This window comes from Typopeltis vanoorti, chromosome 4 (assembly GCF_054136105.1).
Source record: "Typopeltis vanoorti isolate ZY-2024b chromosome 4, IOZ_Tvanoo_1.0, whole genome shotgun sequence".
NCBI classification, from domain to species: domain Eukaryota; kingdom Metazoa; phylum Arthropoda; class Arachnida; order Uropygi; family Thelyphonidae; genus Typopeltis; species Typopeltis vanoorti.
In genome coordinates this window covers 63,680,902-63,706,628 of record NC_143552.1, presented here as the reverse complement: position 1 = coordinate 63,706,628, position 25,727 = coordinate 63,680,902, and the positions used below count along the sequence as shown (strand labels likewise).

At 36.4% G+C, this 25,727-nt stretch overlaps 1 protein-coding gene across 2 annotated transcripts in view; it reads right to left on the bottom strand.

The window, feature by feature from the left end:
- Positions 1-203: 203 nt before the first annotated feature.
- LOC150107367 (uncharacterized) overlaps positions 204-25,727 on the bottom strand; it is a 199,522-nt gene continuing 173,998 nt past the window's right edge. For both annotated transcript variants that reach the window (XM_090391845.1, XM_090391846.1), the window contains exons 2-3: positions 16,037-16,198; positions 204-3,368 (exon numbers count right to left, since the gene is read on the bottom strand). In XM_090391845.1, the coding sequence (XP_090247971.1) occupies positions 3,020-3,368; positions 16,037-16,198 (511 nt within the window). In that variant the 3' untranslated portion in view covers positions 204-3,019. The remainder of the gene's footprint in view (positions 3,369-16,036; positions 16,199-25,727) is intronic.

Here is a 25,727-nt window from a genome sequence, read left to right as displayed (position 1 = left end):
AAAAAATCAAGATCACAAAACATTATAGGCGATTTGTTCACTTCATATATGGTTCAGCGGTCACTTCATGATTTGCCTTTTTTCTTGAACTGTCTTTTTTTGCTAATTGCATTTTCTGGTCTAACAAAGCAAACTTATACTCAGGAAGGTGGATGCCTTTGTATCTTTTGTTAACCACTGTAACCGAGAAGATGACGCTAATATAAGCATTAAAATATTTATTATATCTATGCTGGTACACTGTTTAGACAAGTAGGCAAAAAGGCTGTACTTTCCCCATTCCTAAATGATTAGGTAGCTATGATGTTGCCTTTCCATCAATGACTGCACAACCTGAGCATATAATGAGAACATTCACAAAAATACTGATATGATAACATTGTCACACAGTCGTAACCTTATGAATTCAAAATAATTTGCCTCACTGCTTATAAACCAATTAAGAAGGGAGTAAATTTATGGCTTAACCTAGGAATGTAATCAAAATAAATATTACACCAAATCACAGCTATTATGACGAAACTGTTGTTTTTGCCTAACGTTCTTTTGACTAGCAATCATTGAATAAGTTATTTAATCATCAACTGCTGAATCTCAAGTAAAAAGAGGAAATATCAACTGTTATATATATAAGAAAACTTAAGATCAAGAATCATACAAAATGTAACATTAAAAAAAGGAGCCTTTCAAACTTTATTTGAACACAGAAATTCCATTACTAATAATGCATATTTTAAACCTGCTATCTTAACATTTTATGATTAGCTAGATTTCCTTGCATCAACATAGTAATAAATTCCTAGTGTTTGTGTATTTTCAGCTTTTAATGGAAAATATAACAATTGTATAAAATGTTTTCAGATTTTATTAATTTTGTAGGCTGCTTAACAAAATAAAAACCATATCCCAGTCAAAATTAGAATGCAAAAACAGTTATTAAAATTTACTAATCAAAGGACTTATATTAAAAATATGATAGTAGGTGATAAGTTATAGTAAGACTGCAATTTAATATTCAGTAGCAAATATTAAATGCAATGTTACATTTTCCTTTCATATTCAGATTAATTTGAAATTTCAGCGATAGAAAAAATGTTTGAACACAATTTTATATAACTAGAACATTCAGTTTGATGTTTTATTTATAAAACATTCAATTTAGACACTCAGTCGAGCAGCTTCACAGCACAAAATTTCATCATATACAAATTATATATTTTTGTGTTTAAATCATGAAAAGAGCTCTTTTCTGCATTACAAAAACAAAATATTTATCTGTTATTATTATTTTTTTTTTTACATAGATAAGAACTAACATTAAACAGAAATTGTCTGACCAGATATACATAACTATGATACAAATGCTGGTTTTATTGCACATAAATAGAATGCTGACATAGTTATTTATTACATTTCATTTAATGTATGTCACAATAATTGCTTGAATTTAGATGTCTACATCAATTTTAAATAATTACATTAGCAATCTCTGAAGTCACATCACATTATTTGAGTGTTTTGTCTAATGACACTATAGAGCTTGTCATGGCACATCAAAAATAATTATCGTTACTTTTTATTCTAAATTCTAAATGTGATATAGTGCAGAAATATAGATTGGTCCTCTCCGAAGAGACTCGGCACTATGCATACATTTCAATTCCCCAAGGATATTATTTGCATGGCCTGTGCTTAATTCCAGAGGAGAGTAAATTATATATACAATAACCCACTTAAGAGAAACATAAATAATGTAAGATTTTGAAAGCAGAAGAATAATTCTCATAAAATAAATATTGTACTTACATAAATCTATCTATTATTAAAATAATAGTTACTTGCAAATTACTTTACAAATAAATGAATAGGATTGATAATATACGAGTATCGAATTGCAAATGTGGTTGTGCACAAATCCATTTCATCATAATGTATACCACATTGGATCATTTCATTTTTTAAATTGTAATCGCTGTTGCAGTTAAGAGCTCTTTTCTCAGTTACTTTGAGCTTTATAAGCTGAAAACTTCTTAATATATTGTAACTATATTTTCTGATATAGAACTAGTTAACATAAGACTGTTGTACTGATTGAGGCTTTGGACACTCTTCAAGGTATCTCACATAATTAAATTCCTTGCAATGAAAGGCATGATACTGGATATACACAAATTAAAACTTTTAGTGAGTGTGTATGTTTATAATGTAATTATTTCATTAAATTAGACTTCAGAAATATGCCAATAATATCTTACTGCAAAGTAACATTATGAGATAACCGAGAGTAAATGCTTGTACATAATTGTAATATACATAAATTGTTTCATCTACAGTGAAACATTTCTGTATAAGCAATATGATTCTAATTTATACATTTTCCAAAATATAAGTTAAATAGGTCACACATTGTTGGTAGAAAAAATAATGTTAAGGCCTCCAAAGTAAGCCAGCAAATAAGAAAGAAAGTGTAATCCTTATCCTTTTTTCTTTTGTTGTTTTTATAAAACTTGGAAGTCAACAACTTTAATCATGTGCATGAAAATAAAACATTTCATTTTGCTCTGTTTCAAAACTGAGCTAGCAATTTTTGTGACCTTCAAAAGGCACATTCAAGCTCAATTCAGAATGAAAGGGATGCAGCTCTTAATTAGCAGTCACATACACTGTGTCCTTTCAGTTTTTTTTTTTTTTTTTTTTAAGGTGTGAAGAGCTTCAGCAGAAAATATGACAAATGTCAAGCTGTTGTATAGATGAGATAACAGAGGCATATTAGAAAGATATAAGCTTGCACTGCGGCAAATATCATCTGTAGTATATTGACTTCTCCTTTTGTAAATCCAGAATGGATGCCAAAAACTAAATCAGTGAAAGAAGTGCAGTCAAATGAGTTTGTAGCCTCTGAGGACTGCAACACTTTAAAAGGTCTCTTAAAACACTTAGCAGTGGTCTGTTTGGTGTTGCTTTAATTACACATTTAGGCACACTAGCCATACTTTGGCTATTATATGCCTTCTCAACTCTATTGAATGACACAGCATTTGCATTTTGGTTTCTTCTTGATCATAACTTGCTCCACCTGAGATGCATCTGATGGTGGAACAACTATACCATGTTGTACTTCCACTAATCCTGGTTCCAGTGGACTTGTGTCCTTGGGAGTAGTTCCATTGGCACCATGTTTTGGACTTCCAACATTATTGGCTGTAGTGTATTTCACAGGTGATTCAATATCACCTGGAGCCACATCATCTTCATGTTCACTGGGAACTGGAGTAATAGGTTTTCCTTCTTTAATAAGACTAATGATGCTGTCAGCCTCACGACTGAGCTCTCCATCTGGCCGAAAAGGATTGTCAACACCATCAACACTAAAAAGATAAAATAAATAAAAAAACATAAGAGAAAGCACACTCTGTACAGAATATAAAGAATCTCCATTTATTTAATTTAAAAATTAAATTGATAACACACACGCACAGTATAACTCATATCTATCCCAACATTTTTGTTCATAGCATAAAACTGGAAAAATATGAGAACATGTTTAGCTGACTGCCCTATTGAAAATCATCATGGTGTATTTCTGTTTCTAGAGACTTGGGAAAAAAAAAAAAAAAAACAGGATCTAAGCCTTATTGATGATATTAAAACACTTCATTGTTAAAAGGAAAGCTAAATGTTTTTGTAAGTCCTTCTCTTACCCCCCCCCCCCCCCCACTTGGTAAAAATGTCTAGTTTTGTTTTACTCTGATTCTTCAGCATTATAAAAGTAAACTGTTACTGTGAAGCATACTAGTTTTAATACCATGACCCAGGCCTCCTACCAATGTCAATTATAAAGATCATTTTTATAATTTGATTTAACTTTTGATTATTTAGAACAAAAGTCTAAAAGACTATTTGTATGATATGATCAAAAACTAGTAAAGAAAAAGATAAAATTCCATGTTGTGTAGTTAAGTATGCAAACAATGTTCACTTTTTTAAAATTTGGAAGTGATCAAGAACCTACAAAAATACAAACCTTCACTATGTGCTATCTAAGATGCATTACTTAAAAAAAAGACATTCCATATTTTGGCTTTTTTTTATCAGTATATATGATTAAGAATTTCAGTGCTGACTGTTGGTTCTTAAAGGCTTAGCAGAAATAGCATAGAATAATGCAACACTGGGGGAAATACAAAAAAATTCTCAGGAAACTGGAAATTACGAATGAAAAGTGTGTGATGCATGTATTCGGTAAGCTTAATAAAGCTGTTTGACTAGATGGGATATCTTTAAATTAAAGATGCCAAGAAATTAGATTCTTGGTTTAATCCAAGTGTAAACAAATAATGTTTACGTATGACTGAGCTACTTGTATATAGAGGCTAATGACTTCAAATCAGTTGCCTTAGTATCCTATAATGCAAAGTGCGCTCATCCTTTCAAACGTGTATAATGCAATGCATTATAGAAAGGATCCCTAACCAGACCGGTTTCATCCTTTATTGAGGCTGCATCGGTGGGAGCCAGACCCAAAAGAGATACCAAGGTTGGAGTAATGCAGAAGTCACATACAGGGTGTTCGGGATAAATTTGACAGTTTCGTAAGGAAAAAGAAAATCTTCTTTGTATCTATTAAATTTAATGAATTGACAAAAAAACATTACAGGCAGAGTTAATTACAATACTATCAACAAGATTTACTCAAAATAACCACCATTAGCATCGATCACAGCTTCAATTCTGCTTCGGAACCTCGAACAAGCTGATGCTACAGTCTCCCTGGGAAGGGCCGCAAAAACTGTTTTAATTTTATCCATTAACTGGGCTTTTGTATTACTGGAAGTGCGATTGGTGTCTTTTTCAACTGCGCCCCATACAAAATAATCCATGGGGTTAAGGTCTGGGGAGTTTGGAGGCCAAACATTTGGACTGGTGAAGTCGTAGAAATTTTCAGACAACCATTTTTGACTTTTCCCAGAGGTGTGGCAAGGGGCCGAATCCTGCTGCCATACATACGGCCTACCATTGGCTACCCTTGTTATCCAGGGCTTGACTACAGTTAGCAACTCCACGAACAAAGCCCGAATTCCAATGCCAGGGTTCTTCAACACCTGTTCCTGCAGATTTGCGAGGAATTCTGCTGTACGAACGCAATCAGATCGTCTGCTAGGGATCTTTCTTCTTGCTACATCCTCGTAGTCACCATTGCAAGTCTCTAGTTCATGCCTGATTGTTTTTACTGTATTCAGGGAGCATTGGGCAGCAGTCGTAATATCCTTATTTTGATGGCGGGCACGAATCATCATGATACAAGTTATTCTCTTCCATGATTCAGGTGGGTTCCAGCTATCCATCCTTTCTGACATCTTGTATATGAATGAAGAAGGGTCCAAACTTTTAAATGAAGAGAAGTGTGTGTTAATACATGTAACTTACGGAAAAATATAATTAATTATAAATATGTCAAATTTATCCCGAACACCCTGTATTACCCATATACAAGTAGTCAAATATGGGAATGCACAAAATAACTAACAGTTCCTCGTGACTTGGCTGTTTTCAATGAGTCTTGCAATAGAAAAAGTTTTCTCAGGAAGTGGTAGGAGGTAAAGATAGTCACTTTAATTCTGCATCGATAGTGTTAAACTATTGAGCAGTTTGTGTTTCAGTGAAAGTATTGGAGAGGTTGGAATTACAAGATTGGATTGATGAAAATACGAATCTCTACAGAAGGTGAGACATGGGTTTGTTAAGGAACAGTCTTGTTTTAGTAATCTAGTTTGTCATTTTATCATATAATGACAAGTTCATCGGATAGGCGAGGTGTATAAGCAATAATTTTAATCTTACAAAAAGATTTGATAGAGTACCACATGATAAATTGGTATATTATTGGAATTGAACTGAGTAAGAAAAATTAGTATACTGTGTGTGGGAGAGCACTGTCACAGAGAAGTGAGATGTTGTTACATGAGATTCTGTTTGATCCATTAAGAAAGTTGCATGACATTATCCTTATCTGCTTTGGTTATAACAGTATTCTTGTATAAGCTTTTTAAGGCTGATATTTTATTAGAATGCTGGAATCCAGACAAATTTTTTTAGACACTGTTAGAGATATCATAGATCTCATTCAATGCAGATTATGATTTGTAGAACTGGGACTTGTCAAGGTGTGATGGTAAATTTATGACATGATTGAGGATGTTGACTTAACAGGTTACAGACCAGGATCCAAATTAAATCTGATAGAAAGATGTATAAATTATTCAAAAATAGCTAGATGTTAGTCTAAAGAAATTGGCCAAAAACTAAACTCTTACCATTTTGAACCATTCTGGATATATCACAAACATTCATGCTTATAGGGGAAAATGTAAATGTTTATACAAATTATATTTATACATTATCCTTGGATGTTGATTGAAATAACTGATATTCTGGGGTTAGTTATCTATGATATTGGCTAATGTTGAAAACTGGCTATCCAAAGTTAGGGGAAAATACCTGTTCTCTTTGAAGAATAAAACAAGAGGCCATCTTTGGAAGCTGTATGGGGGGGGAGTAGGCTCTTTGTTTGGAGAATTGTGGGTGGTTGGAATGCACTATCTGAAAGTGTGGAGATAGTGAATACTATCTCCACACTTTCACATCATGACGAGTCACTGACTCCATGGAGATCTAATTATAATAGATATTAACAGATTTTTTTAATTACTAACACATAATTTATTTAAAAAATTGAAGCTACTGTGTTAAGAATTTCTAGCACAATTTCTTGGAGATAATTTTGAATATTTTCAAAATTCTTGGAATCCAATAAGAAAATTCTTTGTAAAGAAAGATTATTGTATATTCAATACCTTTCATTAAAACAATGAAGTACTCGTACTCTATCCATTGTTTCATTATTTCATTACTACAAGTTTCTTTTGGATTTCACTGTATATTAAAGAACTTTTTTTTTTTAAATTCTAGTCTGTTTATCTTTAAAATCTGTTGTAACAGACATAATCTTTCTTATTACTTCATTTGCCAATGTTACAAATTTTGATGTAAGGATTCATTCAAAATTTTCTGATAATTCAGAAATTACCTTAAAGATTATATTGTTTTGCACAGAAGAAATAATTGCTTTCTGATTCGTTACCACCACCAACAGATTCTAAATTTAATAACTCCTTGAGTTTGTACATGGAAATGTTAGACCATTGTGAAGTTGATATAATAGCTTGATTAATGCAAAGAGTATAAGTCTGCATTTCTATTTACAGAATGAAATGACTGCATGGAACTAATGTTTGCATCTAAGCACCGGTTGATCATATTCACAGCCAAGTGCATCATGTGATTGTGAGTAAAGTTGTTTGCGAAAACATGTGTTAAATTCTTACATTCCATTTTAACATTTTTTTAAACTTTTGCCAACCACCTAGCACTTCACTTTCTTTTTGATGTATTTATCAGTATATTATTATAATATAATATTTATTACTATAGTAAACAAATGAACTCTGAATGGATGAATGGCTGAAGTGCAGTTACACACCAGTGCACAATATGGTCTGAATAATGGATTGCATTACATTGTGGGACTGGAATACACATTGTGGTATGTGTATTTTGCGCAAGAGAAACATTTTTATTAACAATCATATTTTCTGAATGAAAGGGATACTTGAATGATTACAAAAGTTTTTATTTAAAACCATGACAGATATTTCACACAACAGCCCACCAGGAAATTCCCGTTGGCTGTCTGTACCCTTGGCACAGACAGCCAACAAAATCATCCCCCCCCCCCCCACCTTTGTGAACAAGTCTTCTTTCTTCATTAATAGAATGTCTAATGAAGGAGGAAAAAATCTTTGCACTTTATAGAATAGCTACAATTTCTATAAGATAGAAATACTACAGGCCTTACTTATCCTCTTCAGACCTGACACAAAAGAATAAAACAAAACTACCCATCCCCTGTATCCAGAATACATCTAAAATTAATCAGTAGCATGTAATCTTCATGCCACTTTCAAACCACACATCCACCTAGCAACTATAAGGTTTTTATGCCTGCAATTTAACTCTACTTTGGACATGCTGATAGATCTGTTAACATTTGCCTCCAGCATAACAACTGTATTCACAATCATCTGTATGACAGGTCAGGTCTGGAAAAACACACTCAGGCTGCTCCTTCACATGGGATTGAATGGATAAAGACAACTGTGCAGCATTCAAGTCACTATAAGTGTGAGAGACATTTTAGACTCAACTATGAAATACTCTCTTAACCTCTGTAAATATGGCTGCATTAATTTGCCTAAGATAGTCATTCTAAGACATTTCTCTGTATTAACTTCGTTTCATAGAACCTTTTATAGGGCACCTTGAGAGGTCTTAGTTCATTTTCAGTTACAATTTGAATTTTTGCCGCAATCTAATTGAGTACAATGTATCTTATCACAGTTGTGTTTTGTGTCCTGAATTTGCTGATTCAAAATCCAGTAAAATATTACTAACTCAAATTATTTTTGTGCTTCTTTTGTAAGCACTATTATGAATGCATGTGTAAACTTTTACTAAGAAGGGTCATGTGTGGGACTATATAGGTGATTATAATTAACTGTGAAGGTACCTTCTCATGAGAAACTGCATGGTGGAGAAATCAGTGGTGCATGAGAAGTAGTCAATGGGTGTCTGAAAGCTGCCATACCTACCTGACTGCATCTCTAGAGTAGGGAAAGTAAATTGCACGGGAGTTAAATGGATGAATAACATATTAAGGCAGGAGTTGTATAAAAAGAAACAGTTGTGGATCACATACTGCAAGAAGAGTGAAGATTATTGAAGAAAACAAAATTCAAATATGAGAGGAAGTTGGCCAAACAGGCCAAGGGAATCTGAGGAAATTTTATCACTTCTTTGTAGCAAGTGAAAGGAAAAATGAACCTTAGTGAATGCAGATGGTAGAAAAGTGCCAGATAGAAGACATATCAGAGTTGTTAAGTATTCACGTTTGTGAGATATATATTCTAGGCAGATCCATTTGCTCTCTTTGGGTGCTGGTGGGGGGCAGATGAAATAATAGAGGTAGATGAATAAATGTGTTAAAGCTATATTCAAATACATACAGCGGTTCGACTAAATGAGATATTCGCACTGCTGCCGATGAAATGAGCAAGAGAGTCAAGTAAAGCTTCCTCTTGAGATGGTTGTCCAACTTGAGTCAGTACATAATTCCTAATAAGTGGAAAGAGAGCAAGATAATTCTCCATTATATAAGAAAGGAGATAGTGACTGGTCTATAATTCACTGCATCCAGCCTATTACTGAATCACATTCAAAAATAGAAAGCACTAGGATTAAGAATAATCCTAGTGCTTTCTATTTAATTGACAGAATTCTACAAGAGTGGAACACATATTCAATGGGTAGCAAAATAAATTTGACATGGATATAAGAAGCAGTTGACTGAAATCAATCAGAAAGTAATGTATGGAGGTGCTGAAAGTTTATTTTTCACTTGGTTAGAGTATAATAAATTTAGTTTAATCCTTTATCCAAGTGTGAGCAAACAAAGTTTGCGCCTGAAAGTATCTTCAGGACTGGGGTAAGGTGGTACAACACCAGGGCACTCCTGGCAAAGGTGGAGCAAGCTACCAACACTCCTATCTCAGTATCTCCCATAATGCAAAACACATCTCCTTATAGATATGTCTAATGTTATGCATTAAGGGAAGGGCCACTACCCAGACTAGTTTCGACCTTTATTGAGGTCTCTTCAGTGGGAGCCAGGCCGCCCTAGTGGAGATACCAGGCAGAAGCATTAGCAGGTCATCTCTACCTATAGGAGTTACCAAATGGTGTGCCACCCTTTTTTAATAAATTACTCTGGATTTAGAGAAAGATGTTGAAAGTTTATTTTTCACTTGGTTGGAGTATAATAAAATTAGTTTAATCCTTTTTCAAGTGTGAGCAAACAAAGTTTGCGCCTGAAAGTATCTTCAGGACTGGGGTAAGGTGGTACAACACCAGGGCAACTCGTTGCAAAGGTGGAGTAAGCTACCAACACTCCTATCTCAGTATCTCCTTGTGGATATGTCTAATGTTATGCATTAAGGGAACATCTTTCTCTAAATCCAGAGTAATTTATTAAAAAAGGGTGGCACACCATTTGGTAACTCCTATAGGTAGAGATGACCTGCTAATGCTTCTGCCTGGTATCTCCACTAGGGTGGCCTGGCTCCCACTGAAGAGACCTCAATAAAGGTGGAAACTAGTCTGGGTAGTGGCCCTTCACTTAATGCATAACATTATACACATCTGCAAGGAGATGTGTTTTGCATTATAGGAGATACTGAGATAGGAGTGTTGGTAGCTTGCTCCACCTTTGCCAGGAGTGCCCTGGTGTTGTACCACCTTACCCCAGTCCTGAAGATACTTTCAGGCGCAAACTTTGTTTGCTCACACTTGGAAAAAGGATTAAACTAATTTTATTATATGGAGGTGCTGTGACTAAAAGGAGGTGGTGACAAGTGGTATAACACAGAGCTCTGTAGTTGGGTCATTGTTTTAAGTCTCTAGCTTTGTTGACAACGTGAAGCAATCTCTCATTAATGTAATACTCTATCTGAAATGCATAATGCTACACTTATCAGCATAGAAGTGACATTCATTATTATTTGACCAAATAAGCATAATCAGCAAATTTCTGAGTATCACCCTCTAGACTTGGAAGGGCAGTGGCCCTTCCCTTAATATATAGCATTATACATGTCCACAAGGAAATGTGTTTTGCATTATGGGAGATACTAAGACAAGTGATGGGGCTTAGTCCACCTTTACCACGTGTCGCCTCAGTCCTGAAGATACTTCAGGTGCAAACTTTGTTTGCTTACACTTGGATAAAGGATTAAACTAAGTGTTTATTATAAATTTATTATAGCAGTATTCTCTGTGGTTATCAGCATGGGTTTGTGAAAGGGAGATCATGTTTTACCAACTTCTGTATTACACTCATGAGCAGTTGAATTAGAGATACCTGCCATGTTGATGAAATGGTGCTGTGGTTGCCCCAGTGAATGGAATAGTGCCACATGGCACGTGGCGCAGATGTTGTCAGACCTTGTACTGACCGCCTGAGTAATAGTTGAGATCTCAGCGAATTCGATCATGGCCAGATAGTCTGAGCCAGACGTATGGGGCACTCCATCTACGAAGTCGTGCAGGCACTGGGCTTTTCACAGGCTGCTGTATTAAGAGTGTACCATGAGCACATGGAATCAGGTAAAACCACAGCCACCAGGGAAAACTGCCGTGTGTACAACGTGTCGATGACAGGGGATGCGTCGGCTAGTAAGAGTGGATAGACGGGCCACAGTGCCGCAGATCACTCGCCATTTCAATGCTGGACAACAGCGCTGTGTGAGCAGCCACCGTTAGACTAGGGTACCTCTGCTCACCGCATGTCAAAAGGCACAACGATTAGCAAGGGGGCAGGAACACCGCCATTGGACCGTCGACGCATGGAAAAAGGTCGCCTGGACTGATGAGTCGAGGTACACATCGATAGCAGGATATGAGTGCGTCACCAAGCACATGAAGTGATGAATCCCTCGTGCCAGCAGGGTACAGTTCAGGCCGGTGGTGATATCCTCATATGGGGACTGTTTACGTGGGATGAAATAGGTCCTCTAGTACATCTACCATCGTCCCTCACCGCGAATGATACAGGGACCTGCTGTCAGATTATGTGCACCCATTTCTGCACCTATAGCACCCTGCAGGAGACCTGTACCTACAGCAAGACAATGCACCGGCCCACCACTCCCAAATTGTGGCCGGGTGGGTGGATGAACACTCCACGAGCATGAGGATGCTTGGCCTGACCCCAATCCTACTGAACACATCTGGAATGCTGTCGAGAGACAGAGATATGCGTGCCCTGGACCCTGCTCCAACTAATCTCCATGCATTGTGGGAGGCTGTGCAGCGATCATGGATCAGTTTGGCTCACCAATGCTTCTGGGGCCTTGGAGTCCCTGCCACGCCGTCGTCATCAAGGCGAAAGGGGATGCTACCCGCTACTAGACCGGTATCTCTAATTCAACTGCTCATGAGTGTATAATAAGGTGACAAATATCTTGGATAGGGAGATGCATATACAGCAGTGTACTTTGAGTTGGATCAGTTGCAAAATCCGACTTCTGAGTTGGATCAGTGACTGGCTGTCAGATAAGTATCAGAAAGTTGTATATGGGGATGCAGTATCCTGAAAGAGATCAGTTTTAGAACCATTGTTGTTCAATTTGTATATTATTCATTTGGGTTTAACTAGTGATATTGCAGTTTTACAGATGAAAAATTGGGAAGAGCAATGCAGAGTCAAGCAGATGTTATGGTCTTACAGGAGGACTTAAATAGATTGCATGAATGGGGTGTGGGATTTGCATGAATGAGCAGGGTTTTGAAATTTGGGAAGCAGCGATAGGATGCAAAGTACTGTATACACTTGATGGGGAAACTTTAAAGGAGGTAGAGGAGATGAAAGATCTTGGAGTGATAGGTAGACAAGGACCTGTCTACCATCACCAGTTTATAGCTAAGGAATTGAAATAGCAATGATGCAGAGAACTCTGACATGCAGAAATAAAGAGGTTATTGTTACATCCTGAATGAAGAACTTTTAAAAGGAAACAATTCATTCAGGATTTAACAAGTCCGAAAAATCAGCTGAGAGAAAAAAACTTGCACACGAGCAGAATAAATAAAGTACTAACTGTAATAGAAATACAATTACCTCCCTTTAGTAGAATTGTAATACCATGTAAAGAACTTCATGTATAAATTAGTATTATATGAATGCATCATGCATACAATGAATGGGTAAATTAGATGTACACAATAGTCCAAAAGGTCACGGGCAGGTCTGAGGCATTGGCGATCTCGGAAAGTGACGCACATTCGTTTCCCGGAAGGCGCTGCCAGAGATCTCGCAATGTACCAAAATTCCTGCGGACGAAGAAAGTAGCAGGCGGGAAAAAGATCGCAAAAAAGTAAGCGGGCACTATCGCAACTAATAACAGGGTGCTAAAAAGGAGGGAAGTGAAGGGAGAATAAAAAGGGTTTGCACCCCTTTCTCAAGAATTTTTTTCGCCTATTGGATGATGATTCGACTTCTCCCATGGACTGGTAGTTCCCGATGGTGTTTCTTGGTGATAGTACGATATCGAACTGTGCGCCTTTCCCTTCGATGTCCGAATTTCTGCCGGTACTAAAGCGTGACGTGTCGGCATATGCAGTCTTCGCTGAAAGTTCCAACGGAATAATATCGCGGACGTATACTATGAACCGGCAGTAGAAACGAGGATGGCCCGAAAAAACAGATCGAGAATAGACGAGGGAAAAACGCCAGGTGCAGAGCATAGCTTAATCTGATGACCATAGTGACCCACCATGTGGATGCAGGCTTATGGAATTATCAAGAGGTAATTCAAACAAAGGACAGTTCAGCCGGACCTGGAGATCCTGCCCCAAGAAATGGTAAAGTACAGATTTTGTTGTATAATTACCCAGTCAGTAAAAGAGAAATATCATTGTAGTTTAATAATAGAGTATGGACGGTATATAAGAACTTTATGTGATTATCTTATGGACATCTAATGTCCATAAGACAAATGGTCTGGAATGATTATAGATGATTGTAATTAGTTTAATGTGCAAGACTAACATAGTAGGTAGAATATTGATTAGAAGTGCATAATGTGTATATTATGTGTGTTTAATCTCTAACTTAAAGGAAGGATTTATTGTTCATACATTAGAGTATTAATCAGTTTGATGTAGTTTGATTTAGCATGTCATTGAACTAATTGAAAGTGAGATTGGTCTAAGTGTATATGTCTTTAGATTCCAATAAATGTTTTTTCTTCTATACCTGAGTTTTGCCAGTGATATGAACCAAACCTACCACTCATTAATCTGAACCATAGTTGGGGGGGGGGGGGGAATTGAAAGAAAGGGATAACATGTTGTTATAGAGGTTACGACTGCAAGCCAGAATTTACTTGCCACAGTAAAGCGTTTAACTTATGAGTTTAAGCACCAAATTTATTCACCTATATGCACCAAGCGTCTGGAAAAGTCTCCCTGAATAAGAGTCCCCACTATTCTAAGATATTGGCTGGCGCAGCTTTAAAAAATAAATTTGTCAATATCTGAAGAGGAGATGGCCCCATTTCTTTTAGCAAGGAATAACATTTAACAGTCAGGGTAAGCACGTGAGTAAAAATTAGGAATCGGCTAGAGATATAGAATGAACACATAAGAAGTGATACAGATATTAGAGCCAGGAAAATTTTTTAAGTCTTGTAGTTTTTGTAGAGAGGTAAATTCATAAAGGAAGTAAAATATTATAGGAAAATAAAAAATATAACATTATGATGCCATTGTATCATGCCTCATATGGATTATTGTGCACAGATTTGGTCACAGAGTTTTCATGGTGATGAGGATGTATCAGAAAGGGTCCAGAGAAGATTCATCAAGGTGGTCAGTGTCTTTGGAATGTGGAGTATGAGGACAGACTGAGAGAATGTAAATTGCAAAGCCTCATTAATAAGAGAAGAAAGGGTAGGAGATGTGATTGAGACATATAAGCTAGCCAGAGATTATTATCAGGTTAATATAGAGGTTTTTTCATAGAATGGGAGAGGGGGGGGTTAGAACAAGAGGCCATTTGCATGGAGAGTGGTTGGTGAGCGGAATACATTGCCTGAGTGTGTGTGTGTGTGTGTGTGTGTGTGTGTGTGTGTGTGTTGTGACTGCAGATACATAATATCGATTTAAGGAACGGTTGGCTGAGCATTGTGTGCGATAGTGTGTACCTCCCATGATGAGTCTCTGACTTCATGGAGGGCAGATGTTAATAATAATAGTATATGCAGTTGAAACATAGTACACAGTCTAAAATGCTCTGTGGTTGAACTTTAGTTTTTAAAGATTTACTAGACCTTTTAAGTCAGTACTATAAGAAGCCTCTATAGCTCAGTCAGTTTCAATGATTCTCTTTGGTTGAAAGACCTGGGTTCGAATCCTATCTAGAATGCAAAGAACCTTTAGCAGGAATTTTTAACCAAAGGCAAGTTCGTCAGTCTCATAAAGATAGAAAGATTTTCATCATGCAAAACAGAAAAGAACATGGCAGTTAATCCTATCTGCATAGTGTCCAAAAGAACACTTTGCAGATAGGATTAACTACCCTATCAGAACATTAATTAGGTTTCAAACATGCCAAGTCACTTGGCTCTGACAGGCCATTGAGCTTAACATGGAAGGAAAAATAGAAAAGTGCTAGTTTGTTACTCGGGAGGTATAGTGTATTCCCTGAAAAAGTGAGAAAGCATATATTTGCTTCTTTTTTTTTAATTTTTAAACAATAGCACTGAAAAAAGAAACACATATAACAGTTAAACTATTATAATTATGTGACACCTCCAATGACTCGTCATGGGAGAACACTCCACTATGTTGCTCACATCTAACTAACTACCTACCCCACTAACAGTATTTTCTGTCTGTAAATTGCATGTGTTCTGAAAGCCAATTTGCTTTATTAAAGTTAACAGTTTATTTCTTGTTGCAAAAAAGTGAAGTTTATAAGTACTATAAACTACTTCATATGTCTTCTGGACTCCATGACACATTCGTGTGAAGGTTTTTTTTATTAGCATGTATTTGCTAAAGATCACTAAAATATGAAGAAAAATGAAACAATCACTTTGTAATTATAACGCTTCAAGAAATTTTCTGCTTGCAAACTAAAACTCTCAAGTGAAGTTAAAATTTGAGAAGCACTCAGTTATCAACTGCTACATGCTATATCCAATCATTAATTATAGAAATGACAATATTTTTCTATCTGATCTGCATTAATTAAGGTTATTTGATTTTTATAATATATGAATCAACTGTTAATTTATTATAGCAATTTATTAATTAATAAAAGCATCATTTCAAAGCATTATAGGGTTTTTTTCTGCCATACCTCATGCGCCACTTAACATCTTCAGGTGAAGTCATGTTTGGTGATATGGACGTGAAATCAAATGGGATGTCAGGAGATTCAGGTGTAGTGACGTAATGAGGTTTCTGTGATTCGTAGAATGTCACGCGCACCTTGGACGGCGGCTTCAGAGGAATCTGTTCTCTAAAACAAAAGTCATTGATAATAAATAACTAAAGCAATAAAAAATAAGAATTATTTCCAAAACTATTTATGTATAAGGCAAGCATATAATTATCATCATCAGACAATATAGCAAATCCTCACTAAAATTTATTGATCAAATTTAATTTTAGTACAAATTAGACACTAATTCCACTCTAACAAAAATTCCCATCATATAAAGTCTGCTACTATCAATTGTTGAACCTTTCTGCTAACAAATCTGGTAGGGCATCTGTTATTTTGGATTATGTCTGTTAACTACCCTTTTGCTGGATGAAAGACAATCAGTTAACATTCCACATTAACTGCATGTTTTTCACCTTCAGTTGAAAAGTCCTTATAACGATTTTTCATGTCCTAGATTATTTGAACCTAGGTTAGGGCAGCAAGTAAGCTGAAATGATATGTGCCTGATATGTATTACAAGCCCTTATCAGTACAAAGTTTTTTTTGCTTTTATATCACATAATTAGCATTTATGATAACATCTAAATGTTATGCAAATGATATTAACAAGACTGTAGCACAATCTTGTTAAGCCACTTTACAAATATTCCTTTCTAAAGGGGTGCTTAAGGGTCAAAGCTGTATAACTGAGAGGAGACCTCCACATAGCCTTTAAAGGAATGCGGAGAACCGACCAGGGCTTCTGACCTGATGTCCAATCCTCACCTTCTCGTGGTGCACCCTGTTGGGTATCTACTTTGATACTGAACAAACGAGGATGGGCTGGCAATTTGGGATTTAACCGACCAAATTGTATTCTTATTGGTTAAACCAAAATAAAAAATGATGGTACAACATGACAAAATTTCATGCCGGCTGGGGCGTCGCCGGGTTAAACAAGGCCCCCGTTGTTTTCGTCAGGGAACCAGGGCGAACAGCAAAACGTTAGCTACTGGAACAAATCTGAAAACAAACCCCAACTCAACATCACCAGAGTTAAAGATCGATACTATCAACGTAAGAAGCCTGAATGGCAAAGAAATGGAGCTAGCTGAGGAATTAGATAAGTACCAGATCGACATAATAGGGGTGACTGAAACAAAAAAGACCAAAACTGGTGAGATCTTTCTGAGCAATAAATACAAAATGTTATATTCAGGCAATGACAATCAAGGAAAAGAAGGAGTAGCCATAGTATTCAACACAAAATACGAGGCTAATCTTCTTGAATGGCAGTCAATCTCAAGTAGAGTAATGTGGGTAAATATGAGAATGGGGAACTGGACAATGAGACTTATTTGTGCCTATGGTCCCACAGAAGGTTCTACTAAGGTAGAAGTGGAGGAATTTTTTGACGCTTTAGAAAAAGCAACTGACACAATGAAAAAGGAAAAGTTGGTCCTTGTTGGGGATCTAAATAGCAGAGTAGGAAATGATTGTGAGACATACAAAAATGTTTTGGGAAAATTTGGAGAAAAAAGCAAAGCTAATAATAATGGCAAATATCTGTTGGATTTCTGCTCAGGACATGGACTGGTTATTACTAACACCATGTTCCAACATAAAAATGTGCACAAATTCACATGAGAAGAGGCTAGGAATAAGAAAAGTCTCATTGACTATGTTATTGTTGATGGTGATATTTTCTCCCTGGTGCAGGATACCAGAGTGTACAGAGGATTTGAAATTGGAAGTGATCACTATTTAGTCTTGAGCAGGATAAAATTGAATTTCATATTGAAAAGAATAACATGTAAGAAAGTTTTAAAGTGAATAAAAGTTGAGCAGCTCTCAGATGTGAACTGTAGACTAAAATACACAAAGATTATTGAAAAGAAAATGAAAGAGTTTGAGAACAGGAATCAAACCTTGGAGATTCAGTGGCAAACTCTGAAGAAAACATTGATTGATTCTGCCAGAGAGGCATGTGGTGAGGTTGTGTGCAAGGATAAAAAAATCAGAACTCCCTGGTGGACACAGGAAGTTAAAGAGGCAGTGAAGGAAAAGAAGAAAGCATATCAAAAGTTCCTGTCAAATAAGTCAGCTTTTACTCTTACAGAATACAGAGACAAATGTAAGAAAGCTAAACAGTGTGTAAAACTAGCTAAACAAAAGTCATGGGAGGACTTTGGCAAGAATATAGAAAATAAATATCAAGAAGGTGGCAAAATATTCTGGAGGTTGTTGAAGAAGCTTAGGAATGGAGGAAAGAGTGCTGTAAAAGGAGTTAGAGAATAAAGGTGACATGAAATCAGGAGAAAAAGATATCCTTGAAGTATGGAGTAATTACTTTTAAAAACTGCTAAATGAAACAAGCAGTGATGACAGCACAGTGATAAAAAACACTGACCAGGCATGCAGTCAGGAATACATATCCATACTTGAAGTAGAAAAAGCCATCAAAGGCTTGAAATGTGGAAATGTAGCAGGAGTAGATGATATTCGACCAGAAATGTTGAAGTATGGTGGTATAAAAGTCTTACAGTGGCTGCACTGCATAGTTCAGAAAGCCTGGACAGAGGGACAAATTCCCGATGATTGGAGTAGAGCTCTCATAGTACCCATATATAAAAAGGGAAATAAAACTGAATGTGAGAATTACAGAGGTATTTCCCTACTGAGTGTTCCTGGCAAGATCTATGCAAGTATACTTGAGAAACGGTTGAGAAGAATTGTGGAAGAAAAGCTTGGTGAAGAACAAGCTGGATTCAGGCCAAATAGATGCTGTCAGGATCAGATCTTCACTTTACGACAAATAGTCGAGAAAGCATGGGAATATAACAAAGATCTGTATTTAAGTTTTGTCGATTTGGAAAAGGCATATGACAAGGTGCCAAGAGAGAAGTTATTCAATACGCTGCAGTTATATGGTGTCGATGGGGCATTATATCAAGGAATACTTAGTCTTTATTTGAGTTGTAAGTCAGCAGTTAGAATTGAAGGAAGTACAGGAAGATGGTTTAATGTTACATCTGGTGTGAGACAAGGATGTACATTATCCCCTCTGTTATTCATTATCTATATGGATCACATTATGAAGGAAAGTGGTATTAAACCTGATATCAAAATTGGAGATGTTAATGTCAGCTCTTTGCTTTATGCAGATGATGTTATACTTCTAAATAAATCCGCTACAAGTCTGCAAGATTCTCTGACTAAATTGAATAGCTGTTGTAATAGATATGGTATGAAAGTCAGCAATAAAAAGACAAAGACAACGAAAATAGGCAGAATCATGGAAAATGTCAACTGTGTTGTGAATGGAGAACCTGTGGAACAAGTAAAACATTTCAGCTACTTAGGCATGATTTTTAGTGAAGATGGTAAATTAAATATAGAAATAGACAACAGAATCAGCAAAGCTGGTATGGTGGGAAGTCAATTGAATAAATTCATATGGAATAAGAGAGAAATTAGTCAGAACACTAAATTAGCTGTATACAAGACAGTGTTCAAACCAGTTTTAACTTATGGATCTGAGAGCTGGGTCAGAAGTAAAACACTTAACCAAAGACTAGAGACCGCAGATATGAGAGTCCTGAGAAAGATTATTGGCGTGAACAGATGGCATCAATGGCAATATCATATTAAAAACGAGGATATTAGGAAAGAACTTGACATTGTCAGCATCCAGGAATGCGCTAGCAGAGCTAATCTCAGGTGGTATGGTCACTTAAATAGAATGGGACAGGAAAGATTAGCAAAACAAGTGTTCTCTGCTAGGTTGGTAGGAAAACGACCCAGAGAAAGATCAAGATATAGGTGGATTGATACGGTACAAAGTGCCTTAGACGATAGAAATATAAGATCTGATAATGTTGGAGTCTTGACAAGTAACAGACTGATTTGGAGGAAAATTGTAGATAGGAAGGTAGTAATGATGTAATTTTTTTCGTGTAGTACTGTCATATCCTGTACACCCCTTGAGGGTACGTGGCAGGAATTTGATGATGACAAACATTCCTTTCTAAAGAGTATATAACATATGTAATATTAAAATCATTATATGTCACTTCCCCTCCAATCATTCCTATCCTAACAAATAGGAACTGTCTAAAGAAAAGAATAACAAAAACAAATTTTTAATTCTGTGGAACTGGTCTGGTGGACCTTCAGTACATTCACTAGAACTGATCTGAAGTGGCAAAAAACTTACCTTATTACAGAAAAATAGATTCAAGGTGTTATTCATTGAACTGACAACTGCACTTAACTTAAACAAATATGGTGTGATCAGAATGACTTTCAAAAAATAAAAAAAAATATATGGTATATATGAGCGAGGGGGGGTCTGGAAAGGTCTGATAAACACCTAAAACAAAAATGATATTAAAGCAACTGATATAACCACAAGAAAGAACATTGAAGAATATATGAACATAAATTACCTTCATAACTCTGCTACTAATATGTTCTTTCTTGTGGTTATATCAGTTGCTTTAATATCATTTTTGTTCTAGGTGTTTATCAGAACTTTCTAGCCCCCCCCATACTACTGCTCTCATTCTAGCAGCACCTGACTAGCCTAATAACAAAGGCCAATGAACAGGAACCCAGATGATTATGAGTACTAATCACATTTGCCCAACACTTGGCAGTCATAATTATATATATATATATAACACCATAATGTATAGACTGCTTTATTTTAGATAATAGTATTGTCCCAATCCCTAAAGATGTCTGTGCAACCCAGAAATCATAATACTAATTGTTGTCCAGCAATTACAAGAATTCATTCGTGTGTGTGTGTGTGTGTGTGTGTGTGTGTGTGTAGGGGTCTACTATACAAGTATTCATTAACTGAGTTCCATTCACTAAATCATTTCCTCTGCATACCTCCAACATCCCTCTCTCTCCATTCCATCTCCTAATGCACACTCTCTATTTCTGTTGTAAGATGAGAACCACATCATGTTTCACTTCAATACACTGTGTATTCATCAATATACGTGCACAATGAAAGTCTATAAAACTTAAAACCAATTAACTAGCACGTTGAAGGCATGCATTGTGATTCAGGACACACGCGCAGGATAGAAGCATAGTGAAGCAAACCTGGTGGAACTTTGGTTTTCTCAGTTTATAGAAAACCCACCCATACAGGCAGATACATTCACCAACAATCCCCTCCCCTCACAACAATGTGGAGTTATTAAGACACTATACAACAGGGCAAAACTTATCTGTTCAAACGATCAAGCCCTAACCACCCAACTAAATCACATCCTTAACACTTTCTCAGCCAATGGCTACCACCCCCCCCAAAAAAAAAAATACTTAAACCAGTTATCCACAACCCACCTCCCCCACCCACCCACCCCCTTCACAAAAAAGATTACTCTAAATTCATCATCATCCCCTACATCTGAGGTACCTCGGAAAAAATCAAAAAAATCCTAAAAAAACATGACTTAACCGCCTGTTACAGACCATATATAAAATTGGCATCCCTTATCCACTCCACTAAAGACCAACCATTTCCCCTAGACCTACCTGGTGTATACCAAGTCCCTTGCAGCTATAAAGTGTCCTACTTTGGCCAAACAGGCAGGACAGCAAATATCAGAACACAAGGACTACATCCGATTTCACCAGTACAGCCACTCTGGGCTTGCAGACCATGCTCTGGATACCCGCCACAGAATAAGGTGGAAGAAAGCCACAGTAATACACCGCAGCAAGTTCAAATATGAAAGACTATTCATGGAATCAGCCTCAGCCCTTAGGAACATGCCAAACCTCAACAAATTTGGTTGCATAAGACTGCCCCAAATTTGGGAAACATATATCAGAAGAACTTCAGCCTAAAGGCCAAAAACTACCAATTTAACCCACCAGGGGGCACTATCAGAACTTTAGGAAAATGTAGCTTCCTCACTTCGTTTCTCATCTCATGCACCTGTTCTTTATTTTAAGTTCCCAAGAAGATGGCAACATGACGTTGGCGAAATATCGGAAAATATTTATTAAAGTTGTTTTAATTTATATTTCTAGTGTACGCTGTCAATTCCTTAATTATTAGTTATAAAAGTATTGTTAAGTTCAGCAAACAGGCGAGATGAAAATACTTTGTTTTAACCTTGCAGTAGTTTGACCCGCACACTAAAGTGGCCTCATAGAAGAAACATTGTATCATATCGCCGGCCAGGTTGGCCAAAAGGCTGCGGGTTCGAATCCTGCCGTGGGCATGGATGTTTGTGATTGTCTGTGGAAACACCAGTGGTGGTGGTATGCAGTAGATGGCGTTGGTGTAGTTGTGGTTAGTTGAAGGGTTGTAGAGTAGGTGCCCTTCCTTGATGAGTCTTTGGACTCCCTGGAGGTGTTATGTAATAATAATAATTTTGTCTGATCATAGTCATTTTTATGACTAGAAGAAAATATATTTAGTTAAGAATGTGAAATGAAGTTCAGAAATAGTCTTTCAATCATCATTTATAATACTCCTGTCTTCTCTGAAGATCTCTTATATTCTATTCCTGTAGTTACATAATTTTCTGTCAACCAGGTCTTGCTTATGTTGATAATTTTTGGCCACGTCGCTGAAATGTGAAAAACTCTTATTTTTATACTTTGGGCATTTGTGTACTTACATTTCAACCCACTTGGGCCACACTTACCCTTGCATGATATCATTACCCACCCATTCAGATTCAAAACCTGCAAAACTGCACTTACACTATTTATCCCAGAGGTGGCTATTTCTGCATGGTGTTTCCTCCACTCACACGTGCTTAATTGCACCTTTCCTCTAATATCTCTCATTTCCCCGATTTTTGCACTTAACCTGTCAATTAACAACACTAACTCTAAAACTATTCAAATATAGTCCATCGGGCATATGCAGGTCCTTTTGTTCATCAAATTCACTCCATTCTTCAATAAATCGCACCCCGTTCCTTCTGCATGATCTCATTGACTAATTAGTAATTATGGTGGTTCTTCTTCTCAATTCTGTCCTACTATACCAAGGCAGCACACTCACAATCTTTGCTTTCTTCACCTTTCAAATCATTTGTGCCTGACAAAACAATCAACCTTTGCACTTCTTTCTCAAACTAACAGTTTCACTAACATCCTTGTTCTTTGCAACTGGGAAGCATGCATTCATCACATTCTCATTAAGTACACCTTTTATTGAATTCCCCATACAATACTTCCTGTTGCTTGTATTTTTATACTTTTCCCATTCACTTTTTCTTTCATTTTCCCTCTTTCTGCATCATATGTCAATCATTTTTCCAGTCATTCAAGCTCATATTTTGTCATTTGAAATGAGTCACAGGACAAAATGTAAGCTCATTATCCACCTTCATGGATGATGAACATACTCTCATATTTTGTACACTTTCACTGTCATGCCTTAAATCATTAATATTAGTAAATTCATTCTCCTTCTTGACTCATGCACTCACTCACAAAACATTTCTGACACTTTCTCCACTTCAGCTTTCATACCTCAAGCCATTCCATTTCCTCTTGCTGATGAATACATTAAACACTTTACATTGTACCAGATACTGCATGTTGAGATAATTGAATATTGAAGTCTTGGCTGCCATTTCAATGAGTTCAAGGAAAAACAGGTTCATTCTGTTTACAGTTGTATTTTAAACGGATATTGGGCAGCAGCAGCTGCTCTTGTTTTAGCTGGCCCAATAGAAAGCAGAGGAACAATGTTTGCCACTTCACTAGTGCAATGACCATGGAGGAGAGAAGAGAGACTAAACAAACAGTGAGTTTCTGAGATAGGGATCATCTATCAGCTGAATTTCTTTCCCTTGGATGACATTGAGCATTTCTATTGAAGATTTACGTGCACTACTCCTAAGGATGAACAGATTTGAAATTCATGTAAGGGTAGTAGCTGGATGGGTGTAAAAGAGCTTTAGCAAAAAAAAAAAAAAAAAAATACTGATTTTTTCTTAAAAGGATAAGGAAGCTATTGATGTGATGTGTTTATGCCACGAGAGGCTGGAGGTCATTCCAAGGAGAGATCTGGTGAATTGTGCATTACTGAGGATGAAGGAAGGTGAGCAAAGATCCTTTCCCCACAAAGGACGGTATGAAGATTGGTGTTTAAGGCATTGGTTGGTTGTAAATTATCTTGAAGCTTGGAATGTCTGAGAATTATTTGCTGAATGAGCAGGACGAATGTTGTGTGCTGTTATCTGTGAATAAGATTAGTGGTGATTGAGAGTAGGGCCGTCGCTACCATTTAAGCAAACTAGGCAACCATCTAGGGTCAAGCCATGAAGGGGTGCAAAACTTCAAGCTATGCTTCATTCATACTTTACTGAAATATCAAAATTAAATAGTGATATATGATTTAGGTATTGATTCTTTTTCCTTATCCCTCACACATTACACTATTTTACTATTTAACCCTTAGTTCTTTTTTGTTCCTTACCTAAATGATTTGAACTTGCTGCTATTTAAAATTCAGTTAAGATAAATATTTTAAAACATTAACATTTAAAAATATTAAATTTCGGTAATTTATAATTTTTTTTTGTAAATGAATTATAACAGAGAATTTTCAAATTAATTAAAAAAGAAAATTAAAAAAAGCCCTATTAATTTACATATTTTAGTTTATGAAATAAGGGGCGCACTTGTAAACTTTTCCTAGGGTGCAAAATAACCTGGCATCGACAGTAGGTCATTTGTGTATAAGATAAGAAGGATAAGGGGTAGAATGGAGCCCTGTGGCACTCCTGCATTGGTGGTAAAGCTTGAAAAGCATGTGCCATCAACCATGACATGCAGTGAAGGCCAAGAGAGAAAGATGACTATTCAGTTACAGAGGATGAAAGGTAAACTGCAGGAAGGCCTTGATACCAGACAACAGCCATGGAAATACCAAAGACTGGTGCATATGCAGTGGTAGGTAATGAAAGCTAAAAGATCAGCTCAGCCCTGGATCTAGATTGGTGAAATCCATACTGATGGATAATTGATGAACTTCTAAGTAGTGGAGAAGCTGACTGCTGATAACTTTCTCAATTATTTTGGAGAGGATTGAGGTGATGGCAATTGGTAGGTGGTTGGATCGTGGATTATGTAATCAATAGGATGATATTGATATCATTGCTGGTGACTAGTATAATTAATAATATACAAGTAGTCCTTAGTAACGACAATATTTTATAAGCAAACTTTTCTTTCTTCATACTTGGATAAAATAAGATTGAAAACAATATTTCTCGACTTCTTGCCAAGTATATAAATCAAAATGTGGAGGAGCAAGAAATGCCACAATTAAATATAACGTCAGAACCACAAAATGAGTTACTGATCATTATTTTAAGGTAAATGCTCCAGCGTGACGTCAATCCACTATGGAAAGGAAATTAAACACTCACGGAGATGGACTCATATATAATATGGAAGTGCGTGCGGAGCAGAAATCAGAGCAATTAAACAGCGACTACGTCCATAATCTCCACTAAAAGAATTACGCAATATGTAATTCATGTTTAGAAGTGATCAGCTTAACCTTCTACCAATAAAGTAATTAATAGCAGGCACAAGTTTATGTTAGAGTATACAAGTAATTCAA